General features: G+C 54.9%; 1 protein-coding gene and 6 non-coding genes across 7 annotated transcripts in view; all 7 read left to right on the top strand.

Moving 5' to 3' along the window:
* LOC108405747 (uncharacterized) overlaps positions 1-15,148 on the top strand; it is a 51,524-nt gene that overhangs the window by 13,071 nt on the left and 23,305 nt on the right. The window contains exons 4-8 of the mRNA XM_073227179.1: positions 14-124; positions 2,534-2,665; positions 5,186-5,316; positions 7,764-7,894; positions 13,068-13,178. Of these exons, the coding sequence (XP_073083280.1) occupies positions 14-124; positions 2,534-2,665; positions 5,186-5,316; positions 7,764-7,894; positions 13,068-13,127 (565 nt within the window). The 3' untranslated portion in view covers positions 13,128-13,178. The remainder of the gene's footprint in view (positions 1-13; positions 125-2,533; positions 2,666-5,185; positions 5,317-7,763; positions 7,895-13,067; positions 13,179-15,148) is intronic.
* Positions 368-460, top strand: LOC118972070 (small nucleolar RNA SNORD116). The gene has a single exon (XR_005060881.2). It is a non-coding gene; the product is annotated as a small nucleolar RNA SNORD116 (small nucleolar RNA).
* On the top strand, positions 2,911-3,005 carry LOC118972074 (small nucleolar RNA SNORD116). The gene has a single exon (XR_005060885.2). It is a non-coding gene; the product is annotated as a small nucleolar RNA SNORD116 (small nucleolar RNA).
* Positions 5,547-5,637, top strand: LOC118972081 (small nucleolar RNA SNORD116). The gene has a single exon (XR_005060892.2). It is a non-coding gene; the product is annotated as a small nucleolar RNA SNORD116 (small nucleolar RNA).
* LOC118972069 (small nucleolar RNA SNORD116) lies at positions 8,142-8,235 on the top strand. The gene has a single exon (XR_005060878.2). It is a non-coding gene; the product is annotated as a small nucleolar RNA SNORD116 (small nucleolar RNA).
* Positions 10,785-10,879, top strand: LOC118972080 (small nucleolar RNA SNORD116). The gene has a single exon (XR_005060891.2). It is a non-coding gene; the product is annotated as a small nucleolar RNA SNORD116 (small nucleolar RNA).
* On the top strand, positions 13,425-13,517 carry LOC118972068 (small nucleolar RNA SNORD116). The gene has a single exon (XR_005060877.1). It is a non-coding gene; the product is annotated as a small nucleolar RNA SNORD116 (small nucleolar RNA).

Genomic DNA, 15,148 nt, shown 5'->3' on the forward strand with positions numbered 1-15,148 from the left:
CAACACTTCTCAGGTGGACATGCCATGCGAGGCTCACCGTTGGCAAAGAAGTGAAGTCCTTTCTCTCCTGTGAGGACCAGCAGCACATGGGATTCCCAGGAAAACCAAAGCCCAACTCACGAAGGTATGTGTCCCTTTGCCCCAGCTTCTGCTGTTGGCTCTAGGATTTGGTAGAGGTGCCCGGGAGGCTGCTTGCCCACATGTGACCTGTATCACATGACTGTGACCATAAGAGTGGTCTGTGTGTTCCTCTCTCAGTGGCTTCGTTGGGATGATCCAGGCTGTCAGAGGGGGTCTGAGTTCACAGAAGACCAGCTGAGCTGCCCAGCCAGGCTTGTTATATTATCCAGAGTCCAAGAATGTGCTTGGATCGATGATGACTCCCTCTAATGCATTCCTTGGAAATCTGAACAAAATGAGTGAGAACCCTCTACCGTTGTTCTCATCGAAACTGAGGTCCAGCACGTTAGCTCTCCCAGGGACCCGAGGAGTCAGGGACAGCTTCCTACAGGTCACACGCATGCAAGCACCACCCTGCAGCTCAGCATGGGAGAGAGTGGAGGCTCCTGGTCAGGGGCTTCACGTTGTTTGTTTGGTTTCCATGTGTCCATGGACCTTGGTACAGTGGCCAGTCCTTGCTGGCATGGCAGCCAGCTCACTTCTGATTTCTAGGCTGCAGGGAGCATGCATTGGCATAGCCCTCATGAGCCTGGGCCTTGAACTGCTGGCCAGGGCCCTGCTGCACACATAGCCCCTGTGTTCTGTGTGTGGGAAGAGAAGGACAGAGGCTTCCACCAGTTTCTGATGAGAGCCCGTGCTCATTCTAGGAACAATCCCTCTTCTCTTGTGCCTCAGTGGGGAAATGGGAGCATGCTTTGGAGTGTGGGGTTGTGGGGAATGGATGTGGTGGTGGTGCTTCTGGTGGCAGCTGCCCTCCTTCTGTCCTCTCCTTGCCCAGTCCAGGGGCTGGATGTCCTGTGCAGTGGACAGGAGAAGTCACAGTGTGATCGTATGCACTCCTGTGGGTAGTCAGCTCTCCTGTTGCACTGACCACTCTGTGAGGCATTCCCAGCATGTCTGTGCACCCTGACGGGCCTGCCTGTGGCTGTTTACCAGGGAAGCTTACGGTCCCTGTGTGTGGTTCAATGGGCAGATGACCTCTTGTCACTTGGCATTTCATTCCATAGTAGTGGTACTCAGCGGATCTCTTCTTAGTGACTCAGAACAGTGCACTGGCCCTCAAGCACCAGTGGAACATGCCTGGTGCTGACCACTGGTTGAACTTTGGTCTTGATGCTCAACCACGTTGGCACTCAGATTTTGCATGAAAGTATTGCTTGAGGAGTGTCTGTTTTCCCTGGCTCGTGTGGTGTGGCTGATGTTCTCTTGCGGAGGAGTTTGCATGCATGCGTGAAAGCCTGTGGTCTGGGCTTGGCTGTGGCATATACTGTGAAGGCCGCCATCCAGGCTCACTTTGGTGAACAGACACCCCCCTTAGACACTATCCACATCTCTGGACGTGGGTTATGTATCTCATCTCATTCTTTTGCTCCAAGTGTGGTTGAAACATTTGTGTCCTGTGAAATAGTTTGTGGTGCTAGTGAGCCAAGGAAGGGGTCATTGGACACATGCCCCAAGGCTGACTTGAAAAGTCACACTTGGTGATGGCAGTGCCTCCTGACAGTCACTCTCCCCCATAGATACCTAGTGTTGAGGGTACATGGTGGTAGACTTGTCTTACGTGTATGGGATGCTGCTTTGGTCCATGGAGCCCAGTGGGGGAACATCTGTTGGCATGTCAGGGCCCCAAAAAGCTGGCTGAAGGAATGCCAGATCCCTAAAGGGAAGGTGCCCTGCTTTCACTGCCTGTCTCCCTGGGTCTAGGTGCACGAACACCTCCCCCCACTTCCAGAGATCCCACTGGCCCAGTCATGGTGGGAAGGCCTGGTCAGCATGAGCCTAAGCATGGCCTTTGATCTGTTGGCACCGCAAGAAGGCCATGGGCTGTTTCCGGGGCCTTGTGTTTTCTCACTGCTGCAAGCCTGCATGTCAGTGGATTCCTGGTTCCTGGGCTCTCTGGGCTTCCATGAGGTTCGCCTGCCCTGTGACAGGCCATGGGGCACAGTGTCCACATCGACTGGTCATCCACAGTCAGGGAATTGTGGTGCATGGTGTCGGTGTGCTTTGGTCAGAAGTTGTGGCTGTGACAGAGGTGTGCCATGGCCTGGGTCAATAGACATGAGAGGTCAATGGTGGCAACCTCATGTTAAGAGTATTGGCCTGTGGCTTCTTGTGGCAGACTGTGAGGTCTGTCATCTGCACAGGGCATGCTTTCTGTCGGCACATGAACATACACACGTGTGTGCACATGCTCACTCTGGCCCACGCACATGACATCACACCTTCCTTCAGACATTCCTAAGGGACAGATGTGCAGATGGGAGTCTCACCCAGGGGAAACGCTGCATGAGTGGGGTTCTCTGATGACCTGGGTCCCTGCCCATGGAGCACGTGATATTTGTTCACTTGGCAGGCGCATTGGCCAAGTGAGGCTCGCTGTCACAAGGGAAGAAGACCTTCCTCTGCTTCGGTGTGCGTCCGTGAGCAGCAGCACCAAAGAGTTGTCACCCAGGGTGGAAACCACCCCCATCAATGTCTCGCGATGGTAAGCATTCACCTCTGTGCCAGAAGATTGAGATTGCATTAGGATTTGGGGTACTGCCTAAGAGCTGCTATTTCCCGTGAGTGCAGTGGAGTGCAGGGTTCCACTCCAAGGATGGACGGCAGATCTTCTTGCTTAGGGGCATGTTTCTGGGTTCTACAGGCTTCTGTAGGTCTTCTAGGCCATCAGCTAGCCTGCTGAGATACCCAGCCTGCCTTGCAAAGGCTCCAGCATCTCAGAAAGTGCTCGGATTGATGATGACTCCCTCACAATGCATTCCTTGGAAAATCTGAACAAGATAAGTGAGAACTCCCTACCGTCATTCTCATCGGATCTGAGGTCCAGCACTGCGTCTCACCCAGGGCAAGCAGGAGAGAGGGATGGCATTCCCGCAGTCACAGGGGTGCAGATGCCCACCTAGTGCATCAGCTTTGGGGAGCCTGCCTTCTTTGCACCAGTGGTGTTGCTTCATCAGTTGGGTGTTCATGGGCCCCAGGGTGGAGCCTTTGTGAAACTGGTCCACGTTGGAGGGCACTTCGGGCAGCTCACACCTCAGAGCCAGGAGTCAGTTAGTGTGGCCTTGGCAGAGTCCCAGAGAGCTCATGGCATCGGTGAGTGTTGGCCGGGTTGCTCTTTAAAATGCACACCCTGGGTGGCTGAGGGGCAGAATCTTTCAATGGCTTCTGATCAGAGCCCCTGGCCGGGCACTGAGCAATCCCTGTCCTTGGCTATTGTCCATGCAAGGAAATGTGAACAGCACTTGTATAGGCAGAGAATAGACACATTTGGTGGCAGGGCTGCTGGGGATAGAGCTCCCATATTTCACCTAGCCACCAAACACTGATGCCAGCTAGGCAAACATGGACTGTGGCCCAAACCTAGCACTGCAGCTCTCAGGCTGTAGCAGCTGCCAGCCTGGGCATGAAATTCAGAGTGTGAAGGGCACACATGGAGAGGATGGGTTGCATTATGATTGCACGGGCTTTCATGGAATGCACAGTCTGGATTGAACCCAGCACAGTCCTCAGCATCCCAAGAATGTGTCTGGGCCCTGTTGGGGCTGCCAGATGGTGCCACCCAGGGTGCATGTGTGTGGCCTTACGGGAAATGAGTACTGCTCACTTGGTGTCTCTATTCCAGGCTAGTGGTGGACAAATGGTCCCCTTTCTAGGGCCTCAAAGAGATATACTGGCCCATTGCTGCCCACCAGGCACCCTTCCACCCCAATCTAGAGGGCTTAGGGGTGCAGGCCCTTTGTACCTTTGTGCCCAGGGGATGAGAGTTTCCCAGGTGAAGGTATAACTCCAGGAGAGTGGGCCTCTCCTAGCACTGGTGGCTTCTCTGTGTGGCATAGGTTTGTGAGTGGACACCTTTGGGCAGGCCCGACACTGTGAGTGTGAGTGCTGCAGTCTCAGAAGCACAGTGTGGACAGACGCCTCATGAAGACGAAATCTCATCTTGTGCTGTGGATGTGATCTCTAGGTCATCTCCCCCTAGTCATCCTGGGTGAAGTGTTTGTGATCCTAGAGGTCGTTGGTGTTATCACCACATCATGGGAGGGGTGCCATGTTGAAACCCGGGCACTGGGCTCATGCAGCTTCCCGATCCGTAATGGCCATCTTCCTGGATGCCCTTGGCGCTCCTTGTGCTCTGAGCTTTTGAGGCCACTTCTGGGGGAAGTTGCTTTGTGGATGTGAGGGTGTGAGTTTTCTTGAGGCAGCCAGTTGTGTGGGCATTGCCACGGAGGTCTGCATCCCGAAACACAGCAGGGGTAGAAATGCCAGGTCGCCACATGGGAATGTGCCCTTGGGAGAATTGGGTTGTAGCCTTTTAGGGTGGCTCCAGTCCACCCATTCCTGTTGGATGTCCTGCCTGCCCTCTGAGGGCCACGTGTGTTAGCTCTGGTAGTGTACATGGGCAACTAGCTGGAAGTCACTCGACCCCTTCAGAAGAGACGGGCTGCTTCTGTGCAGTTGCAGGTTCCCAGAGGTGCCAGCTGTGATTCTCATGGTTGCGTTGCTGTGGTAGGCACTGTTTCTGCCTGAAGTGCAGTTCACCTGGGACATCTGGAAGGGACATACATTGTCTTGGTTGGCTTTAGATCCACCATGGAGAAGAGGCTGTACCTAGCGTGGCTGTGCTTTGTTCAGGAGTGTTTTTGAGAGAGGGAATGCGTGGCTTATTAGAGCAGGACCAGAGGTAAACCTTGGCCTTCTTCCCCCAAAGGCACAGGTTGGTCTTCTGCTCTTGGTTGGCAGGGTATGAGGATAGGGATCTGCACACAGAGCTTGCTTTCTCAGGTTCTCTGGGCTCCTCCCATGACCACCCACCCACACAGCCACACACGCGTGCCCACCCCACCCACTCAGTGCCTTGGTATCCCTCTAGTCCAAGGTCACCCCAAGGTTCAGCTGTACAGGGCAAGCAGAGGCACATGTCCTGGTAAACTTTGGCATGGATCCTGTTACTTGAGAACCTGTGTATGTCTTCCCAGCTGATAAGCTATTTCTCTACACTTCTCAGGTGGACTTGCAGTTATGGCCGCCACGGGCAAAGGAAAGGCCAATGTTTTGTCCAACATGGTCAGAGTCATGTGGATGTCGTGATACAGCATGGCCCTGGGTGTGCCCCACAGCTGAGTATCACCCAAGGCGGTAAGTGTCCCCCGGCCCCAAGAACTGCCACGCACCCTTGGGCATCAGAGCCGCCTTGGAGGCTGCTCATGTGCACGTGCACCACGATATGCCCAGTGCTGCTTCCAGAGTGGAAACAGCTCCTCCTGATCAGCACTGCATAGGCTGCTGGAGGACCGGAAGGTGATTGGTGGGCCCACACTGCCTCCCAGCCTGCCCTGACGCACTTCCTTGCCTACCAGATTGTGATTGGATCGATGAGACTCCCTCATAATGCCCCTTAGAAATCTGAACAAAATGAGTGAGAACCATCTACCATCGTTCTCATTGGATCTGAGGTCCGGCACGTTAGCTCTCCCAGGGACCTGAGGAGTCAGGGACAGCTTCCTCCAGGTCACACTCGTGCAAGCGTCAACCTGCGGTTCAGCATGGGCCAGAGTTGCATATCCGGGTCAGGGGTTTCATGTTGTTAGTTTGGTGTCCATGTGTCCATGGACCTTGGTGGAGTGGCCTGTCCTTGCTGGTGAGGAGGCCAGCCAGAAACAGATTTCTAGGCTGCAGGGAGCGTGCACTGGCATAGTCCTCATGAGCCCAGGGCTTGGAACTGCTGGCCAGGGCCCTGCTGCACACACAGCCCCTGCGGTTTTTGTGTGGGAGCAGAAGGACAGAAGCTTCCACTGGTTCTGATGAGATCCCTGGCTCACTCCAGGAGTGATACCTGAGCTCCCCTTTGCCTCCGTGGGGAAATGGTAGTGTGCTGTGGGGTGTGGAGCCATGGGCAATGAACATGGCAGTGGCACTTCCGGTGGCAGCTGCTCTCCTTCTGTCCCCTGCTTGCCCAGTTTAGGGGCCGGGTTCCCAGGTGGACACAGCACTGAAGTCAGACTGTTTAGCCTGGTAATCTCAACTGGGAGGGATGTGCACAGACAGGGGAGGTCACGGTGTGATTGCATGTGCTTCCATGGGATGTAAGCTCTCCTGTTGTGTCCACCACTCTTTGAGGCTTTCCTGGCATGTCTATGGAACCTGAACTGCCTGTGGCTGTATACCAGGGAAGGCTTAGGGTCCCTGTGTGTGACAATGGGCTGATGACCTGTGGTCACTTGACATTTCATTCCAGAGTAGTGGTATTCAACACACCTCTTCTTAGTGTCTCTAAACAGTGTACTGGCCCTCGAGCACCAGCTGGACATGGCTGGTGCTGACCACCAGTTGAACTTTGGTCTTGACACTCACCCACATTGGCACTCAGATTTCATGATTTCACGTGGAAAGCATAGCTCAAGGAGCATCCATTTTCCCTGGCTCATGTGTCTGATGTTCTCTCGTGGAGGGGTTTGCATGCATCCATGGAAACCTGTGGCTGTGGTGAAAACTGTGAAGGCTGCTGTAGAAGGCTCACTGCCGTGGACAGACACCCACCTTAGAAAATTGGAAACTGTCCACATCTCTGGACATGGGTGATTTGTATTGCCTTGTTCTTCCACTTAGGTGTGGAGGAAGCATTGTGACTTGTGAGATTGTGGTGGTAGTGGGCTGAGGGAGGGGTCGTTAGACACATGACCCATGGCAGACCCTTGCAGTATTGCATTTGGTGATGGCAGTGCCTCCTGACAGTCACTGGCCCCCGTGGATGCCTAGTGTTGAGGCTACGTGGAGGAAGACTTGCCTTCCATGCATGGGGATGCTGCTTTGGTCCATGGAGCCCGGTAGGGGAACATTTCTTTGCATTCCTGGGCTGCAAAGTGGCTGGCTTAAGGAAAGCCAGATCCCTGAAGGGAAGATGCCCTGCTCTCCCTGCATGTCTCCCTGGGTCTAAGAGTGTGAACACCTCCCCCCTTTTCCAGGTTTCCCACTGGCCCAATGAGGGCAAGAAGCCCTGTTCAGCATGAGTGTGAGCACAGCCTTCAGTCTATTGGCCCCCTGTGAGGTACACAGCCTGTTCCCGGGCTCTTGTTGATGCCCAGTGTTACGACCCTGTATGTCAGTGAATTCTTGGTTCCTGTGCTCTCTGGTTTCCATGAGGTTCACCTGCCCTGTGACAGGACAGAGGGATCAGTGTCCACGTTGAACTGTCATCCACAGTCAGGGAGTGGTGGTGCGTGTTGTCAGTGTGCTTTGGTCGGAAGGTGTGGCTGTGACAGAGGTGTGCCATGGCCTGTGTCAGTATCCACAAGATTTCAAAGGTAACATCCTCCCATTTAGAGCACTGGTCTGTGGCAGCTTGTGGCAGACTATGAGACCTGGCATCTGTGCACAGGGCTGCCTCCTGTCAGCACAAGAACATCCTCATGCTCGCACACATGCTCCCACTGGCCCATACCCATGATGTCACACCCACCTTCAGACATTCCTACAGACAGATGTACAGACAGGAGTCTCACCCAGGGAAAACCCTGCATGGGTGTGGTTCCTGATGACCTGGGTCCCTTTGCCCATGGAGCACGTGATGTTTGTTCACTTGGCAGGTGCATTGGCCAGTGAGTCTTGCAGTCACAAAGAAAGAAGACCTTCCTCTACTTCAGTAAGCATCTGTGTGCAGCAGCCCCAAAGAGTTGTCACCCAGAATGGGAACCACCCCCGGCAATATCTCATGATGGTAAGTATTCACCTCTGTGCCCCAAGATTGAGAGGTTGCATTAGGATTCAGGGTACTGCCTAAGAGGCGCTTTTTCCCGTGAAACCGGTGAAATGTGGGATTCCACTCCAGGGATGGATGGTGGTTGTTCTTGCTCAGGGGCATGTTTCTGGGTCCTTCAGGCTTCTGTAGGTCTTCCGAGCCATTGGCTAGCCTGTTGAGATGCCCAGCCTGCCTTGCAAAGGCTCCAGCATCCCAGAAAGTTCTTGGATCGATGATGACTCCCTCTTATGCATTCCTTGGAAAATCTGAACAAAATGAGTGAGAACTCCCTACCATCATTCTCATTGGATCTGAGGTCCAGCACTTTGTCTCACCCAGGGCAAGCAGGAGAGAGGGATGGCTTCCCCATGGCTACAGGTGTGCAGATGCCAACCTAGCGCATCAGCATTGGGGAGCCTCCCTTCTTTGGGCCAGTAATGTGGATGCATCAGTTTGGTGTTCTTGGGCCCCAGGGTGGTGTCTTGGTTGAAGTGCTCCATGTTGGGGGCACTGTGGCCAGCTCACACCTTAGATCCAGGAGTCAGTTAGTGTGGCCTTGGCAGAGTCCCAGAGAGCTCATGGCATGGATGTGTGTTGGCCTGGTTGCTCTTTTAAATGCACTCCTTGGATGGCTATGTAGGCACTGAAGGGCAGAAGCTTCCAATGGCTTCTGATTAGAGCCTCTGGCTGGGCACAGCAATCCCTGTCCTTGGCTATTGTCCTGGTGAGGAAATGTGAGCGGCCCCTGGGTTTGGTGGTAGAGAACAGACACATTAGTTGGCAGGGCTGCAGCATATAGAGCTCCCATGTTTCGCCTGGCCACCAAATGCCAGTACTAGCTGGGCAAATATGGACTGCATCCCCAAACTGGTGCCACTACCCGCAGCCTATAGTAGCTGCCATCCTGGGCACAAAGGGCAGAGCGTGGAGGCAACACATGGAGAGGGTAGGTTGCAGTATCTTTGCATGGGCTTTCATAGCATGCACAGTCTGGATTGAACGCGGTGTAGTCCTCGGCTTCTGAGAGATGTGTCTGGGCCCTGTTGGGGCTGCCAGATGGGGCCATGCAGGGTGCATTTGTGTGGCCTTATGGGAAATGAGCACTGCTCACGCAATGTCTCTATTCCAGGCTAGTGGTGGACAAACAGTCCTCTTGCTTAGGGCCTCAAACAGCCAGCCACTGTGCCATCCTGATCCAGAGGACTTAGAGGAACAGGCCCTTTGGGCCTTTGCAACCATGGGAAAAAAAGCTTCCCAGGTGAAGGTGTGACTCCAGGAGGTTCAGCCTCTCCTGGCATTGGTGGCTGCTCAGTGTGGCATAGGGTCATGAGTGGGTGCCTTTGTGCAAGCCAGACGCTGTGAGTGCTGGAATCTCAGAAGCACGGTGTGGACAGATTTCTCCTGAGGTCGAAGTCTCATCTCCTTGTGCCGTGGATGTGTTCACTGGGTCGGCTCCCCTTAGTCATCCTGGGTGAGGTGTTTGTGCTCCTGGAGGTGGTCAGTGTTGTCACCACGTCATGGTGCCTTGTTGAATCCTGTGCACTGGGCTCACGCAGCCACCCGATCCATAATGGCCATCCTCCCTGATGCCCTTGACCCTCCTTGTGTGCTGACCCTTTGAGGCCACTTCTTGGTGAAGATTCTCATGGGATGTGAGAGGGGAAGTTTGTGAGAGGCAGCCAGTTATGTGCATGTTGCCATGGATGTCAGCAGCCTGAAACATAGCAGGGTTAGAAATGCCAGATCCCCACATGGGAACATGCCCTTGGAAGAATCGGCTTATAGATAGTCAGGGTGGCTCCAGTCCACCTGTTGCTTTCCTGCCTTTCCTCTCAGGACTAGGTGTGCTCTCTCTGGTAGGGTACATGGGCACCTGTCCTAAAGTCACTTGGCCCCTTCAGAAGGGATGGGCTGCTTCTGCCCAGTTGCAGGTTGCCAGGGGTGCCAGCTCTGATGCCCATGGTTGCGTCACTGCATTGGGCATTGTCTCAGCCTCAAGTGCAGTTCACTTGGGACATCTGGCAGGGACACACAGAATCTTGATTGGCTTCAGATCCACCATCAGGGTGCCATGCAGGAAGACGCTGTACCTAGCGTGGCTTTGGTTTGGTTAGGAGTGGCTTTGAGAGAGGGAACACATGGCTCATTAGAGCAGCCCCTAAATGTGAACCCCAGCATTGTTCCCACAAAGGCACAGCTTGGTCTTCTGCCCTTGGGTGTCAGGGCATGAGGATAGGGATCTGCACGCAGGGCTTATGCTCTCAGGTTCTCTGGGCTCCTCCTGTGACCACCCACCTGCCCACCCACAAATGCGTGCACACCCCCACACACTGTCTTGCTATCCTTCCAGGCTGAATTCAGTGATCCCAAGGCAGCTGTACAGGGCAAACAGAGGCAAGTGTCCATCCTGGGGAAACGTTAGCATGGGTCTTGTTACCTGAGAACCCGCATACGTCTTTCCAGCTGACAGGTGATTTCTCTGCAGTTCTCAGGTGGACTTGCCATGATGGCTGCCATGGGCAAAGGGAAGGCAAACATTGTTCAGCATGGCCAGAGGCATGTGGGTGTCAGGACGCAGCATGCCCAGGGTGTACCCCAAGGCTGTGGATCACCCAAGGCAGTAAGCATCCCCTGGCCCCAAGAACTGCCACGCACTCTTGGATGTCACAGAGCCGCCTTAGATGCTACTCGTGTGCACATGTGCCACGATGTGCACAGTTCTGCCTCCAGAGTGGTCTGACAGCTCCTCTTGATCAGTAGCGAGCGTCTGCATTGCCCAGGCTGCTGGAGGACCGGGGGGGGGGATTGCAGGGCCCACACTGCCTCCCAGCCTGCTTTGATACACTTCCTTGCATCCCAGGTTGTGCTCGGATCAATGAGACTCCCTCATAATGCATTCCTTGGAAAATCTAAACAAAGTGAGTTAGAACTCCCTTCTGTCATTCCCATTGAATCTGAGGGTCCAGCACGTTTGCTCACCCAGGGGCTAGAGAGGTCAGGGACAGTTTCCCTGAGGCCACACTCGTGCACCACAACGAGGGAAGGAACCTGGGAGAGCCTCCCGTTGTAGGGCCGTTAGTGTTACTACCTTAGCTGGGTGTCCATTCCCCGGACGTCCAGGCTGTGATGGCCTGGAGGCCAGTTTGCATCAGTGTCCAGGGAGTCAGAGATGGCGGCGTTGGCGTAGGCTCAGGAAGACTATGGCATGGATCTGTGTGGGGTGGCATCCCACTTCCCGCGTAGCCCCTGGAGGTCCGAGTATTCGTGCTGAAGAGCAGAAGTTTCCGTGGTTTCTGACAGGAGCGTTCTATGCCAGGGGAGGCAGAGCACGAGGCCTGTCCTTGCCCCAGGTCCCCAGGAGGAGAGCTGGCAGACTTGTGGGTGGGAGGTTGGAGGCCAGGGGCATCCTGGGCCCCTGCATGCTCCATGTGCTGGCTGTTCTGTTTTCCATGCTCACCCAGCCCACTCGTATGGTGGCTGGCCCTGCACTGTGCAGATATCCCTGGCACTGAGGTCAAGGCGCTGTGGTACCTGACGGCCTTGATGGGGCTGGAAGAGCCCAGGGACGGCATGTTATGATGGGGTCACATGTGCTTCCATGGGAACTGCCATGTGCTTTTGAGGCATCCCCTGTCAGAGCATGTGGTCTGGACCCTGACGTGCCTGCCATTTGCTTCCTACCACTGAAGGCTTAGGGTCCACGTGTAGGGCACGACTCTAATTGACACTGGTTCCCGTGCCCCGTCCATTCTAGAGCCAAAGTGCTCGAGTGCTCTCCATGAAGTGGGTGGAAGAGGCCACTGGTGATGAGTGGCAGCTGGCCTCCCCAGGTCCTGTGGGTTTGGTGAGCATTCCATGTGACCGTGTGACCCCCTGGGTCTTGGTGTGTCCTGGCCAAAGCCTTAATGAAGGAAAGCCTGTGTTTCCTGGCACAGGGGACAGCCATCCTCTCAGACTGCTTGTGCTCACTCACAGAAATTCATGGGCGTGGGAGAGACCCGGAGTGCCGAAGCCCCCGGCGCCCTGCCACGGACAGACATCTGTCTCTCTAGCATGGTAGATGTCAGCGTCTCCTGGTTCAGAATATCGACTGAATTTCCCTTCTCCCGCTGGTCTTCATGGATGATGGCTGTGAGGGGTTTGCTGTAGGTACCCATGTGCAAGACGGGGTTGTCATTTGAATCCCGAGGGTGCGGCCCAAAGAGAAGTCAAGCTCCACTGAGCCTTCTGTCCCGATTCCCTCTGCTCCCCTCCCCCACTGCGTGTGGGTGGAGTTGGATGCGAGGAGTCGGGGCCGCAGCCTGGCAGGGCACTGGGATGCTCCACTGGACAAGGCAACCGAGTGTCTGAATGTTTCCTACGAGGTCCGGGAACCCAAAACTGCTGGGTGTAGACATGCCATGTGCCCTGAGAGGAAAGGGTCCTAGGTTCATTGGAGCTGTTCCCCGGGTCATGGCGGGCGAAGACCACCCTCAGCCGGCTGCCCTCCCATCTTGCTTGAGGGCCTCGTGGCTTAGTGATCATGAGCGAGCACCTGACCTGCACCCCCTTGGGGCCCTGAAGATGCAGCTGGGCTCTCTCAGGCCAGGAGCCATTCCCTCAGTGGTCCCAGCCTGTATGTCAGGGATGTCCTTGTTCCTGTGGTCACCGGCTGTTCTTCCAGTGCAGCTCACCTGAGTGAGCTGTGTGTGTGTATGTGTGTGTGTGTGAGAGAGAGACAGCCTGCAGGGACCCAGTGTCCACACTGACATCACACACGTAGCCCAAGTAAAGCATGTAGTAGAGTCCATGTGCTCGTGTGAGAAGGTGCGCATGCGAGAGGGAGTCTGTGGCCTATTGCAGCCACCCCTAGAGGTCAAAGGTGGCATCCTTCTCTTTGAAGGCACCAATCTCTGGCCTGTGTGTGCAAGGTGAGGGGCCAGGGATCTGTGCATAGAGGCCCCCACACTCTCACGCTCACACTCACGCTCATACAGACCTGACAGCGACCTCCTCTCGTGGCCTCATGCACACCTTCTCTCCTACCTGAGGGACAGAGGGACAGGATAAGCAGATACCAGTCTTCCCACGGGCAGCCGTCAGCAGCGGATCTTGTGACCTGAGATCCTGGGCAGGTTTCTCAAGCATGCATGTGGTTTCTCAAAAATCTCAGGTGAACATCCCATGCGAGGCTCAATGTTGGTGCAGAATCGAAGTCCTTCCTCTCCTGTGAGGACCAGCTGCTTGCAGGAGTCCCAGGCAAACCAAGGCCCAGCTCACAAAGGTATGTGCCCCTTTGCTCCAGCCTCTGCCATTGGCACTAGGATTTGGTAGGGATGCCCGGGAGGCTGCTTGCCCGCACTTGCCCAGTGGCACGCAGCTCTGGCCGTAAGAGTGGACTGTGTGTTTATCTCTCTCAGCAGCTTCATTGGGATGATCCAGGCTGCCGGAGGGGGTCTGAGTTCACTAGCTGACCAGCTGAGCCGCCCAGCTGGGCTTGTTATATTATCCAGGGTCCCAGAATGTGCTCGGATCGATGATGACTCCCTCTAATGCATTCCTTGGAAATCTGAACAAAATGAGTGAGAACCCTCTACCGTCGTTCTCATCGAAACTGAGGTCCAGCACGTTAGCTCTCCCAGGGACCCGAGGAGTCAGGGACAGCTTCCTCCAGGTCACATGCATGCAAGCACCACCCTGCAGCTCAGCATGGGAGAGAGTGGCGTATCCAGGTCAGGGGCTTCACGTTGTTACTTTGGTGTCCATGAGTCCCTGCACCTTAGTGGGGTGGCCAGTCCTTGCTCTTGTGGTGGTGAGCTAGAAACCAATTTCTAGGCTGCAGGAAGTGTGCATTGGCATAGTCCTCATGAACCTGGGGCTTGGAACTGCTGGCCAGGGCCTTGCTGCACACACAGCTCCTGCATTCTGTGTGTGGAGCAGAAGGACAGAAGATCCCACCAGTTTTTGATGAGAGCCTTGACTCACTCCAGGAGTGATACCTGTTCTCCCTTTTGCCTCAGTGGGGAAATGGGAGTGTGGTGTGGGGTGTGGGGCCATGGGGAATGGATGTGGCAGTGGCACTTCTGGTGGCAGCTGCCCTCCTTTCCATCCTCTTCTTGCCCAGTCTAGGTGCTGGGTGCCCCTGTGTGGACTGTGCATCAGACCTAGTGCTGAAGTCAGGAGGCTGTGTAGCCTGATGACCTGGACTGGGAGGGACATGCACAGACAGGAGAGGTCACGGTGTGATCGCATGTGCTTCCATGGGAAGTCAGCTTTCCTGCTGTGTTCACCACACTTCAAGGCTTTCCTGGCATGTCTTTGGACCCTGATGGGTCTGCCTGTGGCTGTGTACCCGGGAAGGCTTAGGGTCCTTGTGTGTGGGAATGGCCTGATGACCTGTGGCCACTTGACATTTCATTCCAGAGTAGTTGTTCTCAATGCATCTCCTCTTAGAAGCTCGAAATGACGCACTGGCCCTTGAGCACCAGCTGGACATGCCTGGTGCCAACCACCTGTTGAACTTTGGTCTTGATGCTCAACCGCGTTGGCACTCAGATTTCACATGGAAAGGATTGCTTGAGGAGCGTCCATTTTCCCTGGCTTGTGTGGCTGACATTCTCTTGTGAAGGGATTTGCATACATCCATGGAAGCCTGTGGATGTGGGTGTGGGCATGTGCATGGTGGAGACTGTAAAGGCAGCCATCCTACCCAAACGTCCCAGGACAGACACCCACCTTGGAAACTGTCCACGTCTCTGGGTGCAAATCATGTGTCTTTTGTCTTTCTTCCACTTAGGTGTGGATGAAGATTTGTGTCCTGTGAGAATGTTTGTGGTGCCAGCGAGCCAAGGGAGGGGTCATTGGATGCAAGCCCTGAGACCTGCTCTTCCAATGTCACACTTGCTGACAGTCACTGGCCCCCATGGATGCCTAGTGTTAAGGCTACATGGCAACAAAACTGCCTTTCATGTTTGAGGATGCTTCTTTGGTCCACCGAGCCCAGTGGGGGAACATTTCTGGGCATCTCAGGGCCCCAAAGCAGCTGGTGATGGAATGCCAGATCCCTAAAGGGAAGGTGCCCTGCTTTCCCCACATGTCTCCCTGGGTCTAGGTGTGTGAACACCTCTCTGCCTCAAAGTTTCCCAATAGCCCAGTGAGAGCAGGAAGGCCTAGGCAGCATAAATGTGAGCAAGCCCTTCATTCTATTCACCCCCTGAGAGGGACACAGGCTGTTCCCAGGCCCTTGTTGATTCC

The sequence above is a fragment of the Manis javanica genome, chromosome 18, assembly GCF_040802235.1.
Source record: "Manis javanica isolate MJ-LG chromosome 18, MJ_LKY, whole genome shotgun sequence".
Lineage (NCBI taxonomy): Eukaryota > Metazoa > Chordata > Mammalia > Pholidota > Manidae > Manis > Manis javanica.